The sequence below is a fragment of the Myotis lucifugus genome, unplaced genomic scaffold (genome assembly GCF_000147115.1).
Source record: "Myotis lucifugus unplaced genomic scaffold, Myoluc2.0 scaffold_211, whole genome shotgun sequence".
Taxonomy (NCBI): domain Eukaryota; kingdom Metazoa; phylum Chordata; class Mammalia; order Chiroptera; family Vespertilionidae; genus Myotis; species Myotis lucifugus.
Window position 1 is genome coordinate 275468 of NW_005871259.1, and position 25968 is coordinate 301435.

The window sequence follows — 25968 nt, forward strand, 5'->3', positions numbered from 1 at the left end:
TGTGGGCCATTAGTAAGTAAAATAAGGGAGACTTGAACACCAGTGCTGCAATACCAAGGCAGTGGATCTGACCACTTGTAAAGCTGCTAGGTGACTAACAGTAACATCAACAGTGTGGATGGATGCTGGGTAAAGGGATGATCACATCCCAGGGGCATAGAGCACAACCAGTGAGATGTCATCCCACTACTCAGAATGGCATGCGATTTAAAATATATGTGAATCATTTATTTCTGGAATTTTCCATTTAACATTTTTGGACCACAGTTGACCATGGTGAACTGAAACTAAAAAGTGAGACAGTAGATAAGGGGGTCTACTGTGTATTGTGCAACCATAAATTCACACGGGATTCTCTGAATAGAAAGTGCAGTGCTTTGAAACTCCTGATGTCCTTAAATCTAAAGATTCTTGCCTTATGAGGTCTGGGTATATATTTATTAAATTGTATTCTTGGGTTTTGATCTTTATATGATAATTTAGAAAAATCTTCATTTGGTTCCTGTGGTAGAATAACATACACAAATTCAGTCCTTTATTTCTCAAATATTTTCACAGATGCACTATCTTTTTGGCCTCCTCCATTCCCATGAGGAAGCTAGACAGAGCAGTGACATGCCCACTTTATAACCAACAATATGAGCAAGAGGCATAAAAAGAGATTGTGTAGCACGGCCATGTGTTGTGAAGTGGCAGGCTGGTCTCCCTCTTCTTAACTCTGTATTGTTTCACTGGACTATAAGGCATCTCATAGAACTGAGCTGACGTCCAAGATGGTGGGATATAATGAAAAGAGTTACAGTGGGGTCAGGAAAGAAAGATGCAAGTCACCTATCGGCCACAGACTTCTTATCTGTCAAGAATCCTGCCATCTCTGCTGGCTTCTTAGAATTGGCCTTTTAAAATGTAATCACGTATGTAGATGTCCTTAGCGTTTGTGAAGCAATTTCATATTTAATCTCACTTTGTCTTTCCTATTATAATTATTAACCCTTTCAGACAAAGTAATGCATCAATTTATTAAAACAAATCAGGGGAGAGAATGAAAGAAACCAGCAGTGAGCATATGAATTCAGCTAAAATGATTGTCCTTAAAGGCCTACCCAAACACCACTGAAATTTCCTGGCTGTTCAAGGTAGCCCGGAATCTCCAAACCAAAACAAAACAAACAAAAACAAAAAAACAAACAGCACAGACAACAGACATTCTCACCACCTTAGAAAAGAAGAATGTTGGAGTGAAGAGAAAGGAAAAGAAGACATAAATGTAAATAGCACTCCATATATTGTGAGTTAAAATAACCAAACCCGGGGAAATCTCCTTCCCCGAGGGACGCTGAGAACAGACCCGGAGCAGTCAAACTCGAAGGGAGATAATTCTTTCTCTCGCCAGAAGGGAGTCAGCCTTTAAAATGTGTCTAGCAAAACTGCAGATTTCAGCTTTTGTGATTAATGCACTAAATTACGTTTTATTTCTAAAATGTGTTGAGGATTCACCCCATGGTCTTTCCTCGAACTTGAGGATTAGAGCGCCGAACGGCACATCTGGGTATAGGCAAAGAGCTCACTGGGTGGTTCTTTTTTCTTCCCTTAGAAACAGGCAGTGAGGGGACCAGCAGGAATTTTGATTAGGCAAGTGTGGTTTTTTAATCCTCAAAAATGATGATTACGCTCTCTGTTCCCCCTTTCTCAAGAGGAGAAAGATGAATTATTACAACATCTAATTCATCATTTAAAATTTCTTTCTACATGATTTCATACCACTTGTTAATACTCTTCCCTAAAGAAAATATTTGCATTCATCAGGCAGATGTTTTAACCTCAACTAATAACAAATTATATTTTCTCCATAATTATCATGTTACCTAAAGGCTAGGGTACTATAGACTTTCGTATCTAGATAAATGCATTGTCTTTGATTTTTATAAATGCTCCTTCCTCTGTGAAAGCGTACTTCTGCATCCTGGCATCTGTTCCTGTCCTACCTGATCATCATTCTACCAGGAACAGAGAAAAAACATGCCATTACATGTTTGAGTATTTTCTTAATTTGGGGGAAACACAACCTTTGAAAATGGGATTAAAAATTCCCCCCATCAATTAAAGAAAAATCAGGAATCGAGAGTGTTAATAAGAAAAATTGGTAAAAATCAAAAGGAAATATTTTAGCACCAAACTATTAACTGTGTCTCCCACAGTTGAAATATAGATGGCATTATTTTCCTACTTAAACTTTTAAATGTGAAATAATACAATTCCTAAAATGAGTAGTACTGCACTTGGATATTACTTTTATATTCAAAAAATTACTTGCAGATCGAGATTGCAAAAACAGCACAACCAGACTATACCAAAAAATTCTCTGTTTATTTGCTAACTGCAGCTTTGCTATATGCACTGTGGAACATGCCCCCCCCAATAAAAGTCTCTAACCTTAAGAATTTCTCAAGATAAATTCATAATCATAAATATTTAGAAAATAACTAAGCAATATTTGTTGAGGTGTTGAATATTTCTACAGAAAGCACCGAGAAAGGAGTTTGCTTGGTCTGAGATGAAGTAGTCAAGGAGGGTGTCACACAGAAGTGTGTTGGGAACAGGTCTCAGGGGTAAGTTTGAAAAAGGGACAAGGAGCCAGGCCATTTCTTATCAGAAGTCAGAGAAGCGGAAAGGAGACTAGAGCCTCAAGAGCATATTGGGGCAAATGGGGACATAGTCAGATCTGCACATGTGTGACGGACAGGTTACGAGGGCAGGGATGGAAACATAAAGGGCGATTTAAAAAAAAAAGAACAGGACAAATAATTTGGTCTTGCTGTAGAAAAGAATGAAAGCAGTTGTGAGTTCTAAAGAAGGGGAGACCCATGGATTTTTAAGAGTATGCAAAAGAACACACCATCATTGATCATCCGTTCATTCAGCAAATATTCTTTGAGGACCTATTATATCTGCTCGGTTTGCCACCTGCACACAGAGGAGGACTAGCATGGATGCAGGGAGTTAGGAGGCTGGTACAGCAGTGCAGGTGAGCTATCGTGGAGGCTTGGAAAGAAGATGGATTCAAGTGATTTCAGAAAGTAAACTTGGGATCAGGGGATGGCTGGGTCAGAGGTGTAAAGGAAGGAGCCAAGAATGGAATTTCTAAGTTTTGCGCCCACATGATGTGGTGCAGGAAGATGGGGAAAGCTATAAGAGGATCAGATTGGGGAAAGGGAGCTCATTTGGTGGCATGTTTTCTTGTTTTTGAGGTCTAAGCACTTTTATGTTTAAATGGAAATGTCCCCTAGGTAGGTAGCTGCTATATGAATCTGTAATTCTAAGGGGACCATGAAGCTATAACCTGGGAGTCGTCAATATAGGGATGGTTATTGAAATGGGTGGCCTCAAGGAGGCAAAGGGTATGAAGGGGGAAGGGGAGGAAAGAAGGCCTAGAACTTAGGCCAGATTGGAAAGGGGGTCCACTGAAGATAGGAGCTCATTCTATCACTAGGTGAGCATGTATGGAGCACAGACAACAGGTTGGCTGTTGTCCAAATGATATATGACTGCTGTAATTCAGACAAGGATTTAGGGAAATAGCACTGGTAAAAATGGATAGAAAAGCCACAATGTACCTAGTTATTTAATGCCCCCTCCCAATCTGGACTAATGGTGATATATATGTCAATGCCCAGATATAAAGGTTTTGATTCAACATCTATTTCCTTTAGTACTTCCCACTTCATATATTTGTGTGTTACCTGGAAAACAAATTGAACGGTAACCAAGTCCCCAAACCTCAATTCCCAAGAAGTTGCTAACCAGGCTATTGTAAAATAAATTACCAGAGCAGAAAACTACATGAAAAGACCTGATACATGACATGTCATTGAGCTCAACAGCTGTCTCCTTTTCTGAGGACTCTGCAAAAACAGTCTTTAGGGGGCTTCTGTGGCCTCCAGGCACCAATTTCTCTGCAACAAAGAGGTCTTGGACAACCAATGGGGGCACAGAAAATGCAAAGAAGAGGACAGTAGACAAGGACAGGAGGCTCGGGCACCGAGTCCCCTACCACCTGCCAGGCCCTACCCAATGCTACCAAATCCTTTGCAGACTAGCATGAATTTGTGTGGGTAAATATAATGGAAACTTGAGAAAATGTGGTTCTCTCTGTACATCTGAAATGCTGGCTAGGCCTTTCACTTTGCCCATAGTCAAGCTGATTAAACTTAACATATCCTGGCTCCAACTTTGATTGACGTGGGCCCCTTAGCCTTGAAGTTGTATATCTGAATCCCCTTTGAAAACATTTGGCCTCCCCATATGTATTTAGAGTACTGGGAGAGTGCCCGTCTGTTTTTATGCTTATTTATAACTACACCACCTTCCAGCACTGTGCGTCCTCTAAAATATAATGACATGACTAATGATGAGAAATTAAGTGACTGGGGTGAGTGTTTTTACTCCCAGACAAATGGTTGTGGGAAGGCAATTTCCTTTACCGTCCTGGCCTTGTGCTTCTGTTTCTAGTGAGCACCCAAGCTCAGATTATCTGGGGAGGTCTGTAGTAACCACCACCTACACTAAGAAGACAAAATTTTCATCCTGCCGCTTTGCAGCTCCCAGCGATGCTTTGTCTTGTTGGCCTCCCATGTCAAGGAGTGGTAAGAAGAGAAGTAGAACGTTTCAAGATTTACAGAGAGGGATTAAGAATTTTAGTCTCTTATGTCCTTTGGGACTTTTGAAACTCTTTCCCCAAAAGGGAGGATCAGTGGAGGCCAAGAGTAAGATTTGGGATTTGCAAATGGCTTTGGTACATCCCACCTGTCACACCCAAGACTTGAGGCAGCCTATTGTTCTTCCTTTGAGGGAAAGAGGGTTACCCTAACCCCAGGGTTCATCTCTAGGGCGGCTGGTGTTCTGCCTTATCTGAGATTCCTGGTACTGTGAGGGTTTCTGTGGAAGTGTGGCAGCACCTCACTAATACAGTGGGGCCTTGACTTACGAGTTTAATTCATTCCGAGACCGAGCTCGTTAAGGAGCTCGTTAACTCAAATTACTCTATCAACTCAATGCAAAAAATCAGAGGAGAGACAGCTGGTATCTCAAAAAACTCGTTAGTCGGGACACTCGTAAGTCAAGGCCCCACTGTACTGCAGCTCTCCATCTCTCAAATCTGTCCCACTTTCTTTAAATACTGGGAGTTCGTATGCACAAATGTCTACCTCCCTCCTCAGGGACAAACCCTCTCCTTCCCCAGGGAACCCAGGCACCAGGCCTAGCACCCACCAAACCCAGGTGGTCTACTGCACTCCCCTCCTGCCCCTTCCAGCTCACCCTGGACTCCTGACACCCTCATTCCAAAGAGAAAGGCAGACTGCCTGCCAGCTATCGCCATGTCTCTGTAGCTTCTATTAATGCTGGAGTGTCTTCACGATATTATTTCCTATCATTAGCTACTTGTGTAGAGGGGTCTTCCAGCATGCCTCTCTTTCCTGCAGGAGGCCAAGGGCTTTTGATGGTAGGGGAGGTCCCAGCCTGGCCTGAGAGAAATTCGCCCCCTTTAGGTGGGAGAAGGCAAGGAGAGGTGTGCCTAGCCAGGTTCCTGGTACATCCCACCCACCCACAGCTATGCCCCAGTGCCCTTGGAACTGGGAGGCCAAGGGCAGAGGTGGGCTAGGGCTGCTTGCATCTTTTCCTGCCCAGCATGGAGATCATTAAAATCTAAGATATTATGGGCTGTGTTTTAAAAGTTAAATTCACTAAAATACTGAATTAATTTCCCCTCACCCTTTTTTACTCCCTTCCCACTCCCTCTCCCCAAAAGGTGAGATTCAAAGATGCCTGCTGTTCAGGCCCCAGCGATATCTATTCGCGCCTAGGAATTGCCATGTAGTCTCCCTGTGCTGCCAGCCCTTAAGAAAATTTCCAACCACTCGCAAACAAGTCCAGGAAAGGAGACACAATAGGAACCAGAGAACCTGTCCTTGCCCTTTCTCATAACTCGGATTCGAATGAATACACATTTTTACAAATTGATTTCTCATTTGGAGCTGGGTCTGGGGAAATCACTGTTGGTAAAAGTAAGCCCCACAGTTCTTGGGAATTACAGCTCCCTCGTTACTTGGTGTAGAAAAGGGGCCGGGGCATCCCGTAGCCAGGGCTGCATTTTGGGCATAACTGAGACCTTTAAGGAGTCCTATATGTGAGAACTTCAGGAACAACAGAATCCTTCAGAGTCCGCGTGTCCTCAGAGTCTTCTGAGAAGTCACATGTGTGTGCGATTGATTTGTTCTGACATGTTTTCTTTCTTTTCTTTCATAAAATTTCCTTCACCGACCACCCTTTGTGTGTTGTTCCCCTCCCGTCCCCATGGAGTGGCCATCGTCCCTGTAATCAGCTTCCCAGATATCTTTTTCATCAAGAAAAGTGGTTCCAGGACAAGTGAGTCGTGGTGATTTTTTTAAGTCTTAAACCTAAAATCGATAGATAGCCCGCCATTCTCTGTAAGACTACTTCCGCGGGGCTGCCTTCCGAGATTAGACAAATGACACCAAGGATCGACTAAGATTAAGACCATTGTGGAGACTTCTTACTCAAAGACTTCTACACATGGAAAACAAACGCTGACCCCCCCCCCAACACTATGACTGTCCCTCCTCAGATGTCTCCTCAATGCGTCTCCGTATTGATTGGTTTAATAAGAAACAGCCTATGTAGAGAAAAGGAGGCCGTGGCACTTGGTGGATATTATTCTTGTTGTTTGAGACTGTTTTTAATTGGGTGTTGTTAGCTTGCTCACTGAGCGATTCGATTTTACAAGAATCCAAATTCTAATAATGCTGTCGAATGCATCCTCTTAGTATTATTGAAAAAGGAGATAAAGGACATCTACGCGGTGGGATTCGGGCCCCTGCATTAAACTAAACCGCAGAATTCTCGACAGAGAGCCCAGTGATTGCAAGGACAGCGTGTGTGCTCAGGTGAGTGTTTGGATACCAAAAGGCCGCAAGGAGTTGTCCCCCTATGAAATAGTTCCTGTGAATGCCTGCTCTCAGGCTCAGAGGAATACTCCGAGGATCCTGTTATGTGGATTTAGGAATCGCTTGGAGGATGCTGGCCCCCCTGTTTCACTTTTTCTTCCGGGGAGATTCTTTCCCAAAACACTCTTCTACTACTTGCAAAAAAAAAAGAAAGAAAGGAAGGAAAAAAGCAGAACTCAAGCCTTGTCTCCTTCCCTTCTAAAAATTGTACCGCCTAAAGTTTTTGCTGACTCCTCTCCAAAAGGGTAAAAAAGAAATACGTATTTTGCGAACCGTGCTAGCGGGTGGCAGGCAGGGACCCTGGCGCGCTCGGGCGCGCGCCGCGCAGACTTGCAGCATCCCGGTACCCGCGGCACCCGCTGGCCTCTGTGATGGAGATTTTCCGGGAGTTGGGGTGTCAACTTTTGGTGGGGTTCCCTGCTGCAGGAGGGGAGGAATTTGTAAAAGAAACAATGTCTTTTAAAGTATGAATCCAATTCGTTTGGAGGTCCTCCTGGTTGGAAACCTACTGGTGCCATTTAAATATGAAAAAGCATCCAGGAGGTGGCTGCCAGCGGGAGCGGTTAGGAACTCGGAGCCAGTGGGGTAGGAAGAGATGTTTCTGAAGTTGCTGGGGGGCGTTTCGCGTGGAGTGGGGTGGCGTGGGGTGGGGGGTGGTGGTACCTTGTTGGTTTGGAGATGATTTATTTGCTCGGGTTGTAAAATCGAAAATGAGGCCCTGGGAAGATCAAGAAACTGCAGGGCCCCTTGTGACCTAGTGCTGCCCGCCTGACGCCGCTGCGCTCAGGTCACTGCGCTCTGACCTGAGCGCGCCCGGAAGGCTGGAGTCGCCGAGCCGCGGGGCGAGCTTCGGGCGCCTGGACTGCGGGAGAGGCGCTCCAGAGTCTTGGAAAGGGCCTCAGCGGAGAAATGAACGTGGAGGCCGTGACTGTTTCTTAGTGTTGGGCGATCTGGAGCAGGGAGCATCGGCAGCCTGGCGCCTCGGACTTTGTGCCCCACCTTCCCGACACTGCAAACTCCAAGCGGTGCTTGGCTCTAAAGCGGTGCAAGTCACCAGACTGTCCGTTTCCCCAAAATTAATGTAAGAGACGGAGGCCATCCAGCCCCTGCCCCTGCGTGTAAGATGAACAGGATTCACCACCTCTTCTCTGAACTTGACTTTGGACTTTAGGGACTCAGTCACCCTCCCTCCCCGTGATCCTGGATTTCACTACCTCCTCTATAGATAATTTTTTCCCCAGGCTACCCTTAAGACGATGTATTTTTTCTTGACTCCCCATTGAGTGGAGATAATTGAGGCCCAAATTCAGAGTGCCACACCGGCTCTAGGTCCCAGGACGGTGCCCCATAAGAAAACTTCTTGCACCGCAGAAGTCTGTAAACGCCGAGACTCCGGGGAAATGGATATTCTGATGCAATTCCAACTGCAGTGCGCCTGGGGAATGTTCAAACTCCCTAGGAGTTTATCTCGCGAGGAATAGTTGGCGGAGGTGGGCCCCCCGGTGTGTGGCGGAGGGATTGGGGGAGCGATTCCTCTGCGCCGCGTTTACACCTCTCCCTTTGTGACAAATCAATTTCCCGGGCCTCTGTGCTGTATTTGCATCCGCCCTGGCCGGGCCCCAGCTGCGTCCGGCGCACACTTAGCACCGGCCTGTGCGTGTGTGCGTGTGCGCGCGCGTGTCTAATTGACTTTCCGTCTACCTTTTTATGACTACATGTGTTTCCAACAAAAGGTCTTATTAGGACAATCTGGTTTCACTAATTTAGAGGCTGGGAACGTGGAAGGCAGGGGTTTTTTTTTTTTTTAAGAGTTTGCAGAAGTTCAGATTAAGAAATGACAGCGGGATGCACAGTCCTCCTAGGAGTAGTCTGCCTGTTTTATGACCTGTTCCTCTTTCCTTTTCCCTGACCGCCCCTGATCTAACACCACCACCCCCCTTCACACTCCACACTCCCCCACTCGCCACTGCATTCCTAACAGTGTTAAAGAACCGTTTCTTTAAACCCTTCAGGTATTGGAACCTAGAAGTTTTAGAAATTTACAGGCTGGGAGAATCCGTAGTGGAGGGAAGAAAGGGGAGTGAATCTCAACCAACAGGGAAACAGAATTTCAGGGGATGGGTGTGCAGGAGGTCAGCAGAAGCCCTCACTGTGGACAGGATACTTAGCAGCTCTTTGCCAAGGCTGGCCCAGGTTGTAATTCAGCATTTTGCAACATGAATGATCTAAAATTGCAAACGTAAATGGAGTCTGTTTTACTAATTTCAGCCCTAAAGAAAATTTAGGGATGACCTGTTTCCATGTCGCTGGAAGAATAAAAGGTGTCTCGGGAGGTTCCCCATCCCTCCGAAGCCACTCTGCAGTGGCCTCCCAGCAGGCTGCAAGAAGCGCCTGACTCTCGGTGAGGCCTCTGGCCCTGGCGGCTCGGAGCCCAGCTCTAGTCCTCTGCCTGGAGACTCCCCTGGTCTCTGATTCACTGTCTCCAGCCGACTGGAGACCCAGCCAGTGCCAGCTGCCAGGTAGCCCACAACAGCCTCCTGGGCAACTCCTGAGGGAGGCCGAGAACCGAGGGCAAGGGTCCTCCTGGACACTTGCCATCGCCCAGCTTACCAGACCCTTCATTCCAGAGATGAGGCAGGAGGACGAGGGAACTTTATTTCTAAGAGCAACAACTATTTGTTAGAATAGGCCTTTCGCCATCTCTGGAAAACCAGGCCTGCGGTGTGTGTGTGTGTGTGTGTGTGTGTGTGTGTGTGTGTATCCAGCTACTTTCCCAGCCCCAGGTGAAGGTGATTTTGTCCCCATCACCTCAGCTCTGCTTTCTGCGACCTCCTTTCGTAACTCTATGGACCATCCTTCCTCAACGTCCTCTCCCTGGCTGGCCTCCGAACCTCCCTCCGTTTCCTTTGCGGGTCCACTCCCCACTGGGCCTTGTTACTCCATTCTCTGAGATGTGCACACTTATCAAGCAGGCAGGTGACTGCAGTTCTCATCCCTTTCCCTCCGACACACAGTCCCCAACGGAGCCCACTGCTCTTTGCCGGTCCTCATGCCCGCAGCAGATGCCCTGTGGGCAGCAAAGCCTGGGCAGCGGGAGGCCTGGATCCCAGGAGCTGTCCTGGGGTCGCCTTCCTCCACCTCAGGCACAGCCTTCGCCTGGGCTTGAGGGCGCTTCCCAGGCAGCCTCCTGGGCCCAGCCTCGCTCTGTAGCTCCCTGTGCCCACCGCTGCCGGGCTGGGCCCTGAGCTTGCTGTGGCCAGGAGCCTTGGGCCTGCTTTTCAAGCCTTCCGCTCACACTTCGGGCTGGACACACCCGCCCCACCCTCTTCTAAGCAGCGCTTTCTTCACCGCTCTGTTTCTGTTGTGGGTCCAGCCTCCTGGGCTCCGAATGGTGATAACTTTTGGAACAGAGCATTAGCCATGGGGGAACAGGGGCAGAATGGCTGAAGCGGGGCAGTAGGTACATGGACATTCGGAAGACTGTTCTCCCTGTTCTTCGTGCGATTAAATTTTCCCAGTAAGACCTTAAAAAAGAATATTATTTCACAGTGCATTTTCTTGGAGCGAAAAGTGTCTATGCAAACAATTAACACTACCCGTGCGTGCCACAAGAGCAGTCCCCAGCACCAGTACCTGCTGACGAGGAATCCCCTGCCTCTGTGCCTAGCCCTTGGGGACACCTGGTCTTCATTCCTCAGAGTTGGCCATCTTTCCCTAGGGCCAGGCCAGGCCAGACCAGACGCCCGTGGCCCTCTGCCTCTGCAAGTACCTAGGTCCCAATTCCATTTTGGCTAAAATACACTGCGGGGAGCCCACGCCTGGACCGAGGAAGAGTGCGAGGGCAGGCTTCCTGTGGCCGGCTCTACCCCCTTGGGGGCTCCCACTGCTTTGCCCAGGCCTTGCTTCCAGCTGTTTCTGGGTCTGGTTACTTTGTCTGTTTTCTCAAAGTCTGACATTGGCTATGTTTTTTGAAAGTCACAGAACGCCTGGTTCCACAAGTTCCAAATCTGACGGCAAAATAGCAGTTGGCAAATAGTGACACGGAAAGGGATCAGCCCTCATTTTAAAACTTCCAGCCAAGTTTAGGCTCTTGCAGACCTCAAGGGGGAAATCTCCAGTCCCATGTCACCTGGGATGAGCGCGGTGTCAGGTCTGTTACAGACTCGGGACATGCGGACACACTGGGAGTCACGCTTTAGGGCTTGGTTAATAACACCCGGCGACATTCCTGGGGGCGCTCCTACCGGTCCGGGAGGATGGGGAAGGGAGACCGCGCTGGAGTTTTCTGGAGGTTTTGACGCCAATAGGGAGAACCCCTCCACAGTGACACCGGGCTCCACACGGGAACCCAGCTTGCCCCGCGCATCTCGTGCGGGATCTTGCGGGGCAGGAGCTGGGTTTCACACCAGAGGAGCCATCAGGCGTTTGACTCTGCCAGGGTCTCCCGCCCATTTGCAGGTAGAGGGGGCCCAGGGCAGCTCAGGAGGCCGTCCGGGCTCCAGCGCAGCCCACCCTGCAGGCCAGGCCTCCCGAGCCCGCCACCCCGGCCACCGGCGGCGCCCAGTCCGGCTCCCTCTGCCCCTGCTGCCCCCTCGCCCGCACACACCGCTGGAAGAAGCCCTCCTGCCCCTCCCCGCCGCGTCTCTAACCGCTGCCTCCCCAACAGGGCGGGCTCCCCGGGTCTGCACCCCTCTAAGCCCCTTCCCAGCCCTGCCGCCTGCCAGCGGGGAGATCGCGCCGCCTGGCTCGCCGGGGACGCAGGGACGGCGCAGGCGGCCTCAGCGACACTCGCGCGGGCAGTGCCCTGACCCCGACCAACCGACCGACCGCGGGGCCTCGGGGTCTCTCTCCGGCGTCTGCCCTGGCGACGCCTGCGGAGGAGCCCTCCTCTCCTCATTCCGCTTCCCATCTGGGACCGGCCCTTCCTCCGGCCACTGCCGCCGCCTCGCCTGGTCCCCGACTCCCTCCCCTGGGCCGCCCCGCTCGGCCCCCCGCCCTCGGTCCCGGACACCCGGGCCGCCCCGGGGCAGGCGCCCCGCACTCACTGTCCTGCTGCGGGGGTGTCGCTGCCGCTGGTGAGCCCCGGCGACTCCAGCAGGCTCCGGCCCGCCTCGCCCACGCTCTCGTCCGCCTGCGCCGCCACCATGTCCCCGGCCTCCTCCAGGTCTAGCAGGTGACTGACGGAGAAGTTCTTTTTCGCCTGCAGGGTGTCGAGGTTGCCCGGGCTGTCCAAGCGGCCGCCCAGCGCCGGTTGCCGCTCCAGAACGTGCCCGTAGCTGGAGGTCATGGTCTCCCCCTCGGATCCCACCCACCCCCCTCTTCCCGCTCGAATCAACACCAAACGCTGTGGGCGCGAGGGGGGAGAGGAGCCGAGTGGGGAAGAGAGAGGGGGAGTGGAGAGAGAGAGAGAGAGAGAGAGAGAGAGAGAGAGAGAGAGAGAGAGAGAGAAGGAGGGGAAGAACAGGAAAAAAAAAAGTGGAAAGAGGGCGGGGGACCCCTGGTGCAGAGCAGAGCGCTCTCCCACAGCAGCTCTGACAGCCCCGGCTGCCTTCCCGAGGCCAAGTCCGGCGCGGTCCAAAGAGATAACCCACACCAAAAAGTAGAGTCCAAAAGTCACCCCGCGTTCAAGTCAGGAGAAAAGAATTCCTTCCACCTCTCTCTCCAAAAGCGTCCACACGCACACACTAAAAATAATAGTAAGGGGGAGAGGAGAGAGGGGAAGCCAGCAGGGCGGGGGAGTTAGGCAAACACCAGAAGAGAGGAGAAGGGGTGGGAGAGAAGAATCAAAGTGGGTGTTTTTTTTTTTTTAAGGTGAAAAAAGTTATTCCCAGGCAAGAGTTCAAGCACCAACAGAAGAAGGCTTGTTCCAGCTTTAAAACATCTTCAAGAAAGCGCGTTCCCCCTCTCGGCACTCCTGTGGATTCTCAGGAGTGACTAGAGTTTCAGGAGGAGAGGGTGATGTCTTGCAGATGTACTGGAGAGCAGGATTCTCACTTTACTTTTCGTTAGGAGGAGGGAAAAAAAAAAAGGGCTTCAGGAGTCCGAAGGAGGGTGGTGGTGGGTTTCCCCCCTCTCTCTTCTCTCTCTCTCTCCCCCTCTTCTTGCCCAGCTCCTTTTCCTTCTCAGTTGGATCAAGAAGCTCTCTGGCACTTCAAAAGGCACAAACTGGCATGCAGAGGACGCTTTGTAGGGAATACAAGAAAATTGGAGACCCCTGGGAGGGCAGATCTCCACTTAATAGGAGCCTGTAATTACGTGGCAAAGCCTTTGTGCGGTGCCTGACGATTTACAGACCCCCTTTCTCCATCACAATCTCCTTCTTCCTCCTTTTCCCTCGGACCAAGAAACAGTCTGATGGAGAAAAACCCCTTTGCCAACATCTGAGCCAGAGAGAAAGAGAGAGGGAGGGAGCGAGAGAGGGAGAGAGGGAGGGGGAAGGGAGGAGGGAGGGCAGAGAAAGCAAGCGAGCCCCTTTGGATTTTTTCAAGTAAAGGTCTAATTATCATTCCCCTGCAATAGTATCACAGGGAGAACAGACAAACTGAAACCCACAGTCACTTCAAACGGGAAGATTATTTTGCTTCGGCGCGTTAACTCCTCCGGATTCGTTTAAGATCCTGTTGGGGGGAAATCTCATTTGCATGTTTTGATAACAGCTGCAGGAAAACTTGTCCGAGAAAATCCACAATGATTTCAATCAAATTTTCTCCTCTCCCTGCCTTTAAAAAAAAATTTTTTTTTAACGTTTCCTGCTGTTCTAACAGTTTTTGCGGTGGGGGTGGAGGAGCGCCTCAGAGGGAACGCGGGAGAGAGCAAAGCCTAGGAGGGCTGCGTTTGGCCCTGCGGAGACAACCTAGGAAACAATGTAATAAAGTCACAGGAGCGATCATCATGGGAGTCTCCCACGCCTCTTCCGCGGACTGGGGCAGATTGGGGGCGATCTGAAGGCGCCGAATCGATTCGAGGCTCTCCGCGCCGCTAGGATTCCCACCCCCACCCCCGCCGGGGCGGTAGGAAATTTACATATTTATTTAGCTGGAAGAAAGGACTCTAGGAGTCTATCACACATGCTCCCCGTCTCCTAGCCCCCCCCCACCCCCCGCCCCCGAGTCTGCCCAATTTCGTAACCTTGTTGGTGCGGCCAAGGTCGCTTCCCCAGGCAGGGACGCTCTACCGAGAGGGTCGCGCTGCCCAGATGCGGAGCCGGCTGGGCGCTCCACGGCGGAGGCTCCTGCGCTCTGCAGGGTCCGGCCCAGTGCCTCGCGGCTTGGGGGAGGGGAGGGGAGGGCAGGGGGCCCCACCTAAGTTGACAGATAACGCTCTGTCGTCTGTCTGCTGAGCCCTAACTTGACAGAGGACAGGGAGGTGCTGAGCGATTTTTTCATGACCTGTTGGAATTTGGTAACAGCTTTAATAGTCTCATTAGAAATGAGTTACTATATGACGAGTAAGTAAAATATTAAGTGCTTATTTGTGGCGTTTTATGTTCTTTAAACACACACACACACACACACACACACACACACACACACACACACACACCATCTCCCTTGATTACTAGGTGTGTGTTTTTTTTCTTCTTTCTTTCTTTTTCTCCTATAGCCGAGTCTCGACTGAAGAGAAAGGGTCCTAGTGTGTGTAAATGGTTTCTGGGCTCCAAACGACCGTAGTTAGCCCAGAACTTCCAGCCCTGATCTGGGAAAAGAACATTTGATGCCATCAAAGGGCTGCAGATTGAAACCAGATGTGCACGCCTCGGTTCTTTCCATGCATTTAATTAAGGAGCCGGGATGGAGGAGACTTTTTCATCATTAGTCAACCCACTTCCCCCTCCTCTTTCCATCCCTCGGCCTCCCACGGACCGCTAGCACCCCGACCGAGAGACCAGAGCCCCGCCAGCGCCTCGCGAGAGCACCACGCAGCGCCCGCGCCCGCCGCTCCGTCTCCCCAGCGGTCAGGGGCTCCGGGCAGTAAAACATCTGTCCCTCCGCGGGGCCCTGCGAGCGGGATGCCGGTGGGAGGGCGGACGCGCGCCGGGTGGGCCCGCGCCCGTGGGAGTGTTGGGGGGGGGGGCGCTTCCGCGGGGATTTCCACCACGGAGCCTCCATCAAGCGTCACACGTGTCGGTGCCACCGGCTCCAAGTGAGGTGACTTAATCGCACGGAGAGGTTTTCGCCAGGCGTCCTGCTGGGTGAGCCTGGGCGGAAGGCCGGCGGGCCGCGCTTCCCTTCCCTCCGTGCGCGCGAGGCACTGGTGGTTTCGTCCCCAGAACCGGAGCAGGCCCTCGCCAGTCTCCCCTTCTCCACCCTTCTCCACATAGTCGTATTGCAAACGTTTCTTTTCGTCCCTAACACCGACTGAGCTGCCTTTTGTGACAAAGGTCTGGGTAAGGGGCCAGGGGCTTCTGACACCCGGGTGTGCCGCTTCCTCTGCAGACCAACGACCTTCCCAGTTGGGGGAGATGGCCCTTCAGAGGAAGTTGCCTGGTCCCGGGTCCGCCGTCTGCCGGGTTGGTGACGGGGAGGTGGCGCCCCTGAATTCAGGCCTGAGACGCAGGGTTGCAGACAGAAGCGGACATCACCACTGAGATTGCGCTGCGTTCGTTCTGCAGAGGAATCAGGCGCCCCCTGAGCACCGTCCACTGGGCACTCGTGTGACCATACCAACTGATCTCACCAACACCACCTAGGATGCTAGCGGTTTCGACACCAACACCAGACCCAGCTGCCTAACAGTTGTCGCCCAGATATGTACATATCTATACGTGATTATAAATTGCTACGCACAGTATTTTCCCCAAACTTCTATCAGAAGAAAGCGCAAATACCGGTGACTGTGTGGACCTGGTCCAGTCTGGGGGCCCCTTTGAAGGAATGGGGGTGGCCTTTGAGGACTGCGGGAGGGAGAGGGGCAGGGTGTTCTCCAAACCCAGAAGCTGGGATCTGGGGGCACACTCCCAGGGCGTCCAGGGAAAGGGAAGAACCGGTATTGGGACAGGCTCTCCAGGCAGACAGCAGGGCCCCTCTCGCCGGCAGTCCCTGAGCACTTTTTATTTGGGGGTGGGGGGGGGAGTTGGGGGAATCCTGCGGAGGCCACAGGAGCGCAGAAGGTTTGCAGGGATCTTAACCCCTCCAGAAGGTGTCTCCTTCCCAGGGTGTCCCGTAGGCCTCAACTGCAGGGACAGAGCCCCAACATCCTCCAGCTCCCGCGGAGATCACCAAAGGGAGTCGGTGAGGCAGGGTGGTTGGGGGATATACGCTGGGAGGCTCCCCAAGAAAGCAGAAAGCTCCAGGCATAGACCCTGCAGGATTGTGTTTTTCCCCCCTCTCTCCTTTCTTTTTCAATTAACAATTACTAGTGGATTGAATCCACATTCTGATTATGTTTTCATACAACATTTGTAATTTTTTGAGATTCTGGATTGTAATAGGGAGATTCACCCAGTAAATAGCAAAAGGTGAAAGGTTTGGGTTCCTGCTGCCAGCTGGCCTGAGGGGGGAGGCTCTCTCCACGCCCTGGAGCCAGTGCTTTAGGTCCAGAGCGCCTTCTCGCCTTCTCGGGGCACCAGCATTTCCCTGCCCAGGCCCTGCGCCTGCCTTCGTGCCGGAGGGGTGGAGGGAGAGGAAGTTTGGTGAACCAAAGTTCTCTGGCTCAGGTTGCATGAACCAGGAGGGCCAAGCACCTCTAGAATTTGAGAGGGACCATCTGGCAGAAAGATGTCAGGAGAGAAGAAGCTGTGCCTGGGGCCAAGCTTATCTCCCTGCAGGCCTGGCCTGGGAACTTGGAAGGCCCCAGAGATCCCTGGCCTGTTTCGTTCCTTAATCACTACTTTGTGACTTCCCCAGGGGCCTTCCTTTAAGAAAGAGATGGAAGGAGAGCATTTCTAACTCAGAATCTCTGGACACGTGTAGCTCTTCCCTTGGCATTTGCTTTGACTTCCATCCATCAGTCAGTACTTATTAAAAATGTGAAGCTCTGGGTGATGTCACTAGCTAGAATCCTTTTCCTTACGATCCTTCCCGCATCTGCCAGTGGCTGTCCAACTCTTACCCTCTTTAAATTAACTCCTGTTTTTGGATTTCTCCTCAAGTGAGTGGGAACAAAGCTGGGACCAAGGAAGGAAACTTACCAAGAGATCAGACCAAGGAAGGAAGGTTTGGTTCCCTGCCACGGGCCCTTGGGTAGTCCTCTTCATCGTCAGGTTCCGTATTGGTTACTGTCCAGGGTTTCCCTGGCACTGGAAACTGGTAGAATTCTGCCCCCATCTGGCTAGCAGAACGCCCCCCACCCCAAGCAGTTTCCCCTCTGAGGTGGAAGCCAGGAGTTCTACTCTCACACGTTAATAAGCTGCCATGACTATCACATGTGATAGGTCATAGATTCCATGACACATAACAAGACACTACCACCCTCGTGCACATAACATGCTGTGGGGCAGGAACACTTTTCCACTCATGGTTGACCATCTAGTGTATACATTTCATTAACGATAAAATGGGATTCTGCAGGGTTCCCCTAGTTTAATGTTTTTGAGGGCACTTTATGCCAGACTTGAAAGGAAACTCTCCTTTGCCCTCTGCTTGTGGTTCTTGTCATCATAAGCGGCATTTTAGGAACGTTCCTCCTATGCATGGGTGAATGCTCTTCGCCCACCCCATCTCCATCTAATGGTCCTATTGAATTATTTTGATATTTTGCAATAATCAAATGAAATAGGACTAAAACCACATTTCCAAGCAGTGAGCTGGTAATGCGTACATGATGTAACAGGCTGAGAGGCCCACCAGGCTGGGACCTAGTGGTGTTCACTGGGACTTTCTGCTCTTCTATCCACTGGGCGCTAGCTTTGTATCCATCACCAAGCCAGCTTTAGCTAAAGACATCGGTAACCTGTATATTGGCAAATGCGATGAATATCCTCCCACCTTATTTTACTAAACGCCTCTGTTGTGATTGGCACCACTGAGCACTCTCTTTTTGAAATTTCATCTGGTCCTCTATTTCTCTTATCACTTCTCCTTGGTCTTCACTCTCTGAGCCTTTCCCTCGGCTCACTCCTTAAATATTGATATTCTCCTGTGTTCTGTCCTTCATCCTCACTCTCTTTTCCAATAAACTAGTTGTTAGACGATCTCATGCATTTTCATGGTTAATTACCATCTGTGTCAATGAGTCTAAAACCTAAATCGCCTTGAGCAAACTGGGCAAGTTACTTACTTCTTTAAGTCTCCATTTGCTCATCTTTCCAATAAGGCTACGCATGGCCCCTACCATGTACATTTGTGAGAATGAAATGAGAATGCGTGCAAGTCATTTAACACAGTGCTTAGCACATGGTAAGGCCTGAGAGACAGTGAGGAGGAAGACAGCTATCTTCTTGCTGGACACGCACATTCATTGAGGAACTTGGAACTCAATGTGTCCCAAACTGAACGCACCTGCTCTCCCATGCTCCTCCCTGTCCCACAGTAGGAAACCTAGGCATTAGTCCGTCTTCCTCTCTCTCTGACACTACCTCCAGCTCATCTAAAGTAATCACTAAGGTTTGCCTATTTTATCTAGTCAGCATAACCTATAATTAAAAAGTCAACAAGTGCTTGTCAAATTGGAACCGAGGATTCAGTAACACTGGAGCAAAGGAATAGGCAAAACTCCATGTGAGTGTGTACCAGTAGCTGTGGTATTAGAGTATGCTCATAACATTTAGTAATCAGGTTGCCCTCAGGACATTTGTATGTGCAGGTGACATACCTCTTTGTCCCAAGGAACTCAAGCCTGGCTCAGCAGGCAGGCTCAGAGGGATCACACATGGCTGTTTGGAGAATAAGAAAGAAAACAAAAGTAAAATGCTTTACCTTAGTCAATATGCAACAAATGTTAATTCCCTTCCTCTGCTATTCCCTTACACTCAGGTCACAGGTTCCTCTGGGCTCCACAGAAAAACAGGCGGCTAAATTCTTGCTAAAAAAAATCCTTTAGAGTGGACATATGCATGGGACTAAGAAGTTTAAAACTGGGAATGGCAACCCAGAGCTGCCAGGGGGAAGCACTGTTGACCCTTCAGTCCTGTGCAGGGAGAGCTCAAGTCTGGGGGGTTTTGTATCACAGTCTGAGAATTGGAGAACCTGCATGCTCACTGGATTCTTGGCCCTACGTAAGGTATCTGAGCCAAGGTCGTGAGCTGGCTCCCTGCCTCTGTGAGCTCCCCAACTTTTGGACCCGAGAGCTCTGTTTCTGGGCTGACCAAAAGTGGGATGGGATTTTAAGATTAGGTACAACATGCTTTGGGCCTGGGTAAGTTGGCCAATTTGAAGTCCATAAGGTGCTTCAGCTAACTTTAATGCTCATTTTTTTTTTTTTGCAAACCCAGTGGGTGGGCCATGTAGAATATAGGCAAGACTGTCTAGAAGAGCAGTTGCAGCTATCATTACTTCTAGTATCACGTTTTTCTGCCATTATTCTCTCACTTTTCATCACTATAGATAAGGATGAATTTATGTAATGGCATTTAGAACCCTGATTTTTTTTTAAGAAGTCTGAAATAATGTATTATTTCAACACATTGCAGATCATGCACCTATTACTTTAACACTTGGTTAAGTCACTGTTCACCTCTTTTATGCAATATATACCTTGGCTTGTCATGAATCTGGTGTCCAGCTCCGTATATAAAGCACCAGAGCCACCTTTCCCCAACATACAGGCTTAAAAAACAACAACAAAAACCCTCCTTTTCCCACTCACTGCTTTAGCCTTTCTACTTTCTGCGTTTGTTTTTCTTTTGAGCATCTTCTTTAAACCGGAAGTCTGAATTATTTCCTTCATACAATTTTTAAAATATGTTTTTATTGATTTTAAAGAGAAAGGGAAAGAGATAGAAAGATAGAAACATTGATCAGCTGCCTCCTGCATGCCCTCTACTGGGGATTGAGCCTGAAACCTGGGCATGTGCCCTGACTTGGAATTGAACCAATGACCTCTTGGTTCATGCATGGATTGACACTCAACTACTGAGCCACACAAGATAAAAGGATAAGAAGAATATCATAATGTGAATAAAAATAAGTCAGAGGTTTTGACAACCTGCAAAACCAAAATGGAAGTTCGTGACATATCAAGGAGGAGAATCCACAAGAAATACTGCAGGCTCCCTGTTAGGAAATCCAGAAAGCCACAGCCTAGGAATGCAAGTAAAATTAGATGTAAACTGAGCCTTACTAAGACTGAGTTCAGTCCCAGATTGAATTGAACTGATTTGCCTCACTGTTGTCTTCACGAGGCTGAATCCTCGCTGCAAGAATATAGCATTCAGGGTCACTATAATTTTCATACAAAATATCCAGCATTTGAGTTTTAAGAACCCATCCATATGAAGAAACAAGACCAAGAGAAGCAATGCACCACAGAAATAGGTGGCCCAGATATGGGAGGTAGCAGACATGGACTTAAAAGTAACAATAATTAATATAATCAAAGTAATACATGATAAGATGAGAACTTCACTGTTGAAACTATGAGAACCAAATGGAATTTCTAGAACTGAAAAAATATAACAACAGAACTTAAGAAAATAGTAGATGGCTTTAATTGGATATTTGGCATAGCTCAGGAGAGGATTGGTGAGCTTGAAAATAGATCAGAAGAAAGTGTCCAGACTGAAGCACAGAGGGGAAAAAAATAACGGGAAGTGAAGAGGATTCTAGGAAGACGGAGAAGTAGGAAGCACCAGGAAACTGTCTCCTTACCTAGACAACAATTGCACTGGCAGAATCTGTCTAATGTCATTAATTTAAAACTCTGGAGTCTATTGAAGGCTTGAAACTTCCAGGGAAAGGCTTGGACAGTAAATTGAGGTTAATTTTGGTCAATTTCACTCTTAGCACAGTAGCAGCTACCCATCCTCCACCTTCAGCCCTGTGGCAGGCAGCTGTGCACATGTTTCTGGAGCAAATACAAACAGCTCCTGGGAGCCGGAGTGGGGAAAAAAAGGACCCTAACCTCTAACCATCAGGGATCTGTGCTCTAACTGCTGATTGTTGTTTCTGACGACAGATGTGCAGCCCAAGAGGAGGGTAGGAATGGTTGTTACACTTCCCCCATTGCTGCAAGCTCCTCCCCTTAAGTTGAAGTGGATTTAAATGGCCAGTACCCTACCAGCCCCTTCATTTTAATCTTTTTTCCATTTTTTTTTGGAAAGCCATTAAAAAGTAGAACATTCAAAAGCAACTGCATATATGGTGAAAATTAGAAAGTGCCCATGCATGCCCAGGGAAAGGTGTGGGCTCAGAAAAGACCTGAGAAGATCCTAAGTTTATACCTCAGGCTGATTCTTGGACAAGAGATAGTCCATAACAATGAAAACTAGCCAACAGTGGGAAAGGGAGAGAATCTGATTTCCAGAGTTACCACATTATTATATACAAATGTCCAGTTTTCAATAACAAAAAAATATATATACAAGGCATACAAAGAAAGGGAAGTATGGCCCATCCAGAATGAAAAAAAATAAATAGACAAAGATGTTTAAAAACTGCCTTGAAAGTGCTCAAAGAACTTAAGATGAGGAGAAGTCAAGAGAAAAATCTGTGAACAAAATGGAAATATCAATAAAGAGATAGAAAAGATAAAAAGAAACTCTGGGGGAAGATCAAGGGGGGGGGCCGGGGGGGACACATATGTAATACTCTTTGTAATACCTTAAGCCAGTGGTCGGCAAACTCATTAGTCAACAGAGCCAAATATCAACAGTACTTCTTCAAAATAGACTCACCCAGGCCGAAAACCGACTTCTGTGCATGGGCCACGAAGTTTCAATCGCACTGTACGCGCACCCGCACATGGTATTTTATGGAAGAGCCACACTCAAGGGGCCAAAGAGCCGCATGTGGCTCGGGAGCTGCAGTTTGCCGACCACGGCCTTAAGCAATAAAACAAAATTTTTTAAAAAAGAAACTCTGGAGCTGAAAAGTACAATAATTAAAATGAAAAATGCACTTTGAGCAGGCAGAAGAAAGAACCAGCAGGCAGAAGAAAGAACCAGCAAATTTGAATAAATGACAATGGAAATGATCAAGTGTGAGGAACAGAAAGAAGACTAAGTGACCTGCAAAACACTATCAGGCAGACCATTTTTTGCACTGGAGAGTCCCAGAAGAAAAAGAGTAAGGGGCAGAGAGACTATTTGAAGAAATAATGGCCAAAGAAACAAAAAACTCCCAAATCTGATAAAAGACACGAATATAAATGTACACGGCAGTCAATAAACTCCAAGATGAGCTCAAAAATACCTACAACATTATAATCAAACTTTCAAAAGCCAAAGATATAGAGAATCTTGAAAGCAGCAAGAGGGAAGAGACTCATCACATCCAAGGAATCTTCAATAAGACTGTCAGCAGATTTTTTTTCATCAGAAACTTTATAGGACAGAAGGCAGTGGGCTGATAGAGTTTAATGGCTGAAAGAAAAATAAACTGCCATAAAAAACTTTGAAGGAATAACGTTCCTTCAAGAGTGAGGACGAAATTAAGATATTTCCAGGTAAATAAACGCTGAGGGAGCTTTTGATCACTAGAAATGACCTGTAAGAAATGTTTAAAGGAATCCTGCAGGGTGAAATGAAATTAGACGATAACTTGAAGCTGTAAGAAGAAATAAAGATCTCATCAAGTTACATAACCTTGGAGCTGTAAAAATAGTAATAATAGGATTATCATTTGATTAGTATGTTTTAATTTGTTTAAAATTTATTTTAGAGAGAAAGAGAGAAACATCAATTTGTTGTTCCACTTATGTATGCATTCTTTGGTTATTTCTTGTATGTGCCCTGCCCGGGGATCTAATCCACAACCTTGGCATTTTGTGATGACAATCTAACCCACTGAGCTACCTGGCCAGGGTTTGATTACTTGCCAAACACCATGCTAAGTGTTTTATATCCGTTATCTCATTTCATCTTCACAGTAACTCCAGATAAGGAAACCAAGGTTAAGCAATTTCATAAGGGAGGTCACCCAGCCTTGATTAGAATCTGGTTCCCTCTGACCATAACACATGTGCTCTTCACTACCTTGCTAAATATGTTGGTATGCATCAGTGGTTTAAAGAAACACCAACTCAATGGTCTGAAACTATACATGTAAGCTTTAGTATAAATTTAGCCCCAAGAATGTGTTTCCCTTCCTTTAGCCTCTACTTTACCTTCACTTGACCTTCTTAAGTCACCCTACATTATAGGGGCACTTTAAAAACTAGAAATATCATGAGGAAGAAAAGAACATCGGTCCCTTTGCTTACCTCACCAAGGGTCCATATCCAAAAATAGGGTCTGTCATTAAATGTTTGGGACCCTGTCTTTGCTTCCTTCTCCTGGGGCTGAAGACTTACTATTTTCCTTGGTAGAACTATGGAAAAGAAAGAATCATCACATATATGTTTAGATATCCTATAAATCAGAGGATGCTTGAATGTAGATTATTTTTTCTCTTTACCTTTCCATCCACCCCTTTTTTTGGGGGGAAAGGTGCCAGCTTTTTTTTGCTGTGAAAGATCCTTTGCCAAGTCACAATGATATGCATATTGTCATCAACATGTTCCTCATCTGCCAGGAGCCAGACTCCTGTTCTTAAACCTAAGGAAGGCTTGTTATCATGACTCTGCCTTTGGATTGTGTTGGTGAAAATGTGTTCCTTCTGGAGATAACAGCTTTAGTTGCAAAATGAATTTGTACTTACACAGGTTGAAGAATTTTAGCAACCCTGCTGCAGCAAGAAGACAAATAAAAACCTTGAACCTATTACGCATGAGAACAAAGGGAGCTTTATTTAAGAGCAAATAAAAAGTACAAATAGCTAGTTAGTCAGCACCTGAAGGGAAGATTCCAGCATTTTTTTGCCTATATTATTTTTATTAGGATTTGAGATTAAATATCAAGTAGAATTCAACACAATGGCCCTTGTTAGGATTGATTTTTCTATATGTGCAGATTCTAACTATTCACCTCTTCACTCAGATCTTCACTTCTCAACAAGATGTCTCTCTTCATTATACTTTTCAAGTCTGTTATCTCAAATACTAACCAGCAAAAGGTCCACTTTTAAAACAATCCCTCAGATCTTTCTGCATTAGATGCTCATTCATTCACTTATGTACTCACTCAACATGTGTTGAGTGCCCACTAACCCTGAGGATTTTTTTTTAAAAAAAGGTCTGAGCACAGTATGTTCACTGTCTAAGAGGGGAGATAAACATTGATATTTAGAAAATGATTTGTGTGCAGAGCTTACTATTAAACACTATATTTTTCAAATTTAAAAAAAAGTATTTTCTTTGATTTCTAAAATTGATATATTCCCCTAGCCCTTCATCCATCAGGGCCAAAATAAAAGTTTAAATTCAATAATTAATGGTATCTCAGCTTCCCAGGGTTTGAACGGTCTTTCAAAGAGAACTCATGTTTTTGAGGAAGTCGATGCTCAATATTTCCACTTGTCTCCACCCTGCTGGCTTTCCTCTAGGATAGCATGTGAGTATATCAGGGAGGGGTTTCAAGTCTCAAAGAGTAGACTTGGGCAGAGAGAGACTTAAGTCCACAAGTAAGATCCACGATCTTATATCTTTTGAGCTTAGTTGCCTCCATATCTCAGGCAGAAGTTAATTAACTTGTTAATGAATGTGTAACAATAATTAACAGAAGATCAATAAGTCTTAGACAGTCAAAGAATAGTCTTTTTGTTTCTGTGATTGGTTGAATAAAGAGGAGTCGAACTGGTTGTGGTTATCAGAGTCAGGTGCCATTTATTGCTATAGTAGAAGCCCGTTGCACGAAGATTCGCACAATAGGCCTTTCTTCCCCTGGCTGCTGGCACCGGTTTTCCTCTGGCACCCGGGACCCAGGCCTTTGGTCTGGCCACAGTGGAGAAGCCAAGCCTCTTCAGTCTTCAGTCTTCAGTCTTTACTCCAGCCGGAGCCTTCAGTCTTCGCTCCCCACCTACGTATGCAAATTAATCGCCATCTTTGTTGGGTTAATTTGCATAGTCGCTCTGATTGGCTGGTAGGCGTAGCAGAGTGACACCAATTTGCATGTTTCTCTTTTATTAGTTTAGATTGTAAGCCAAAAAGAAAGTCACAAAACTAAAACAGATCTTTTCAGACAATAAAGTTAGAAATTACCTTTAAATAAATATGAAAATAAAGTAAAGCTAATGCAAAACATTTTAAATTTGTAAAAATATATGAACCTAAGTATAATTAAAACTAGAATTACAAAATATTTAGAAAATTGTATAGATTTTGGAGAAATAAGGCAGGTTGAGTAGGCAAACCCAAAACCAAGGAAAAGGAATCCCTAGAGTCAGAAAGGAGACCCTGAAGAAGTCCCATGGCCTGGCCGGTGTGGCTCAGTGGTTGAGTGTCAACCTATGAATCAGGAGATCACTGTTCGATACCTGGTCAGGGCACATGCCCAGGTTTCAGCTCGATCCCCAGTGGGGGGCATGCAGGAGGCAGACAATCAATGATTCTCTCTCATCATTGATGTTTCTATCTCTTTTCCTCTCCCTTCCTCTTAGAAATCAATAAAAATATATTTAAAAAATAACTTCCAATGATTTTTGTTTTTTTAAATATTCTCCCTGCCTTAAATTTTCTTAATTTCACTAGAGGTGGGCTTGTTTTATGCACCTACTAAGGATTTTATATGTTCCTTTTTAATTCTAGAAAATTCTTAGTTGCTATCTCTACCACAGTTGTCTTTCCCCCACTCTCTCTGTGCCCTCTTTCTTAAATTTGTTTGAAATGTGTATAGGAATTTGTGATTGCATCCTTTATGTTTTCTAACTTCTCTGTCATATATTTTCTCTTAATCTCTCTGTGTTCTGTTTTGAATGGCTTCCTCAGATTTATGTTCCAATTTATTCTCTCTTCAGCAGGATCTGATGTATTTTTC

At 47.2% G+C, this 25968-nt stretch overlaps 1 protein-coding gene across 1 annotated transcript in view; it reads right to left on the reverse strand.

Annotated features, from left to right (window-relative positions):
• Positions 1–12437, reverse strand: part of PRRX1 (paired related homeobox 1) — a 68483-nt gene extending 56046 nt beyond the window's left edge. Inside the window, 2 exon segments of the mRNA XM_006097753.3 lie at positions 12068–12080; positions 12082–12437. Coding sequence (XP_006097815.1) covers positions 12068–12080; positions 12082–12309 — 241 coding nt within the window. The 5' untranslated portion in view covers positions 12310–12437.
• Positions 12438–25968: the final 13531 nt, after the last annotated feature.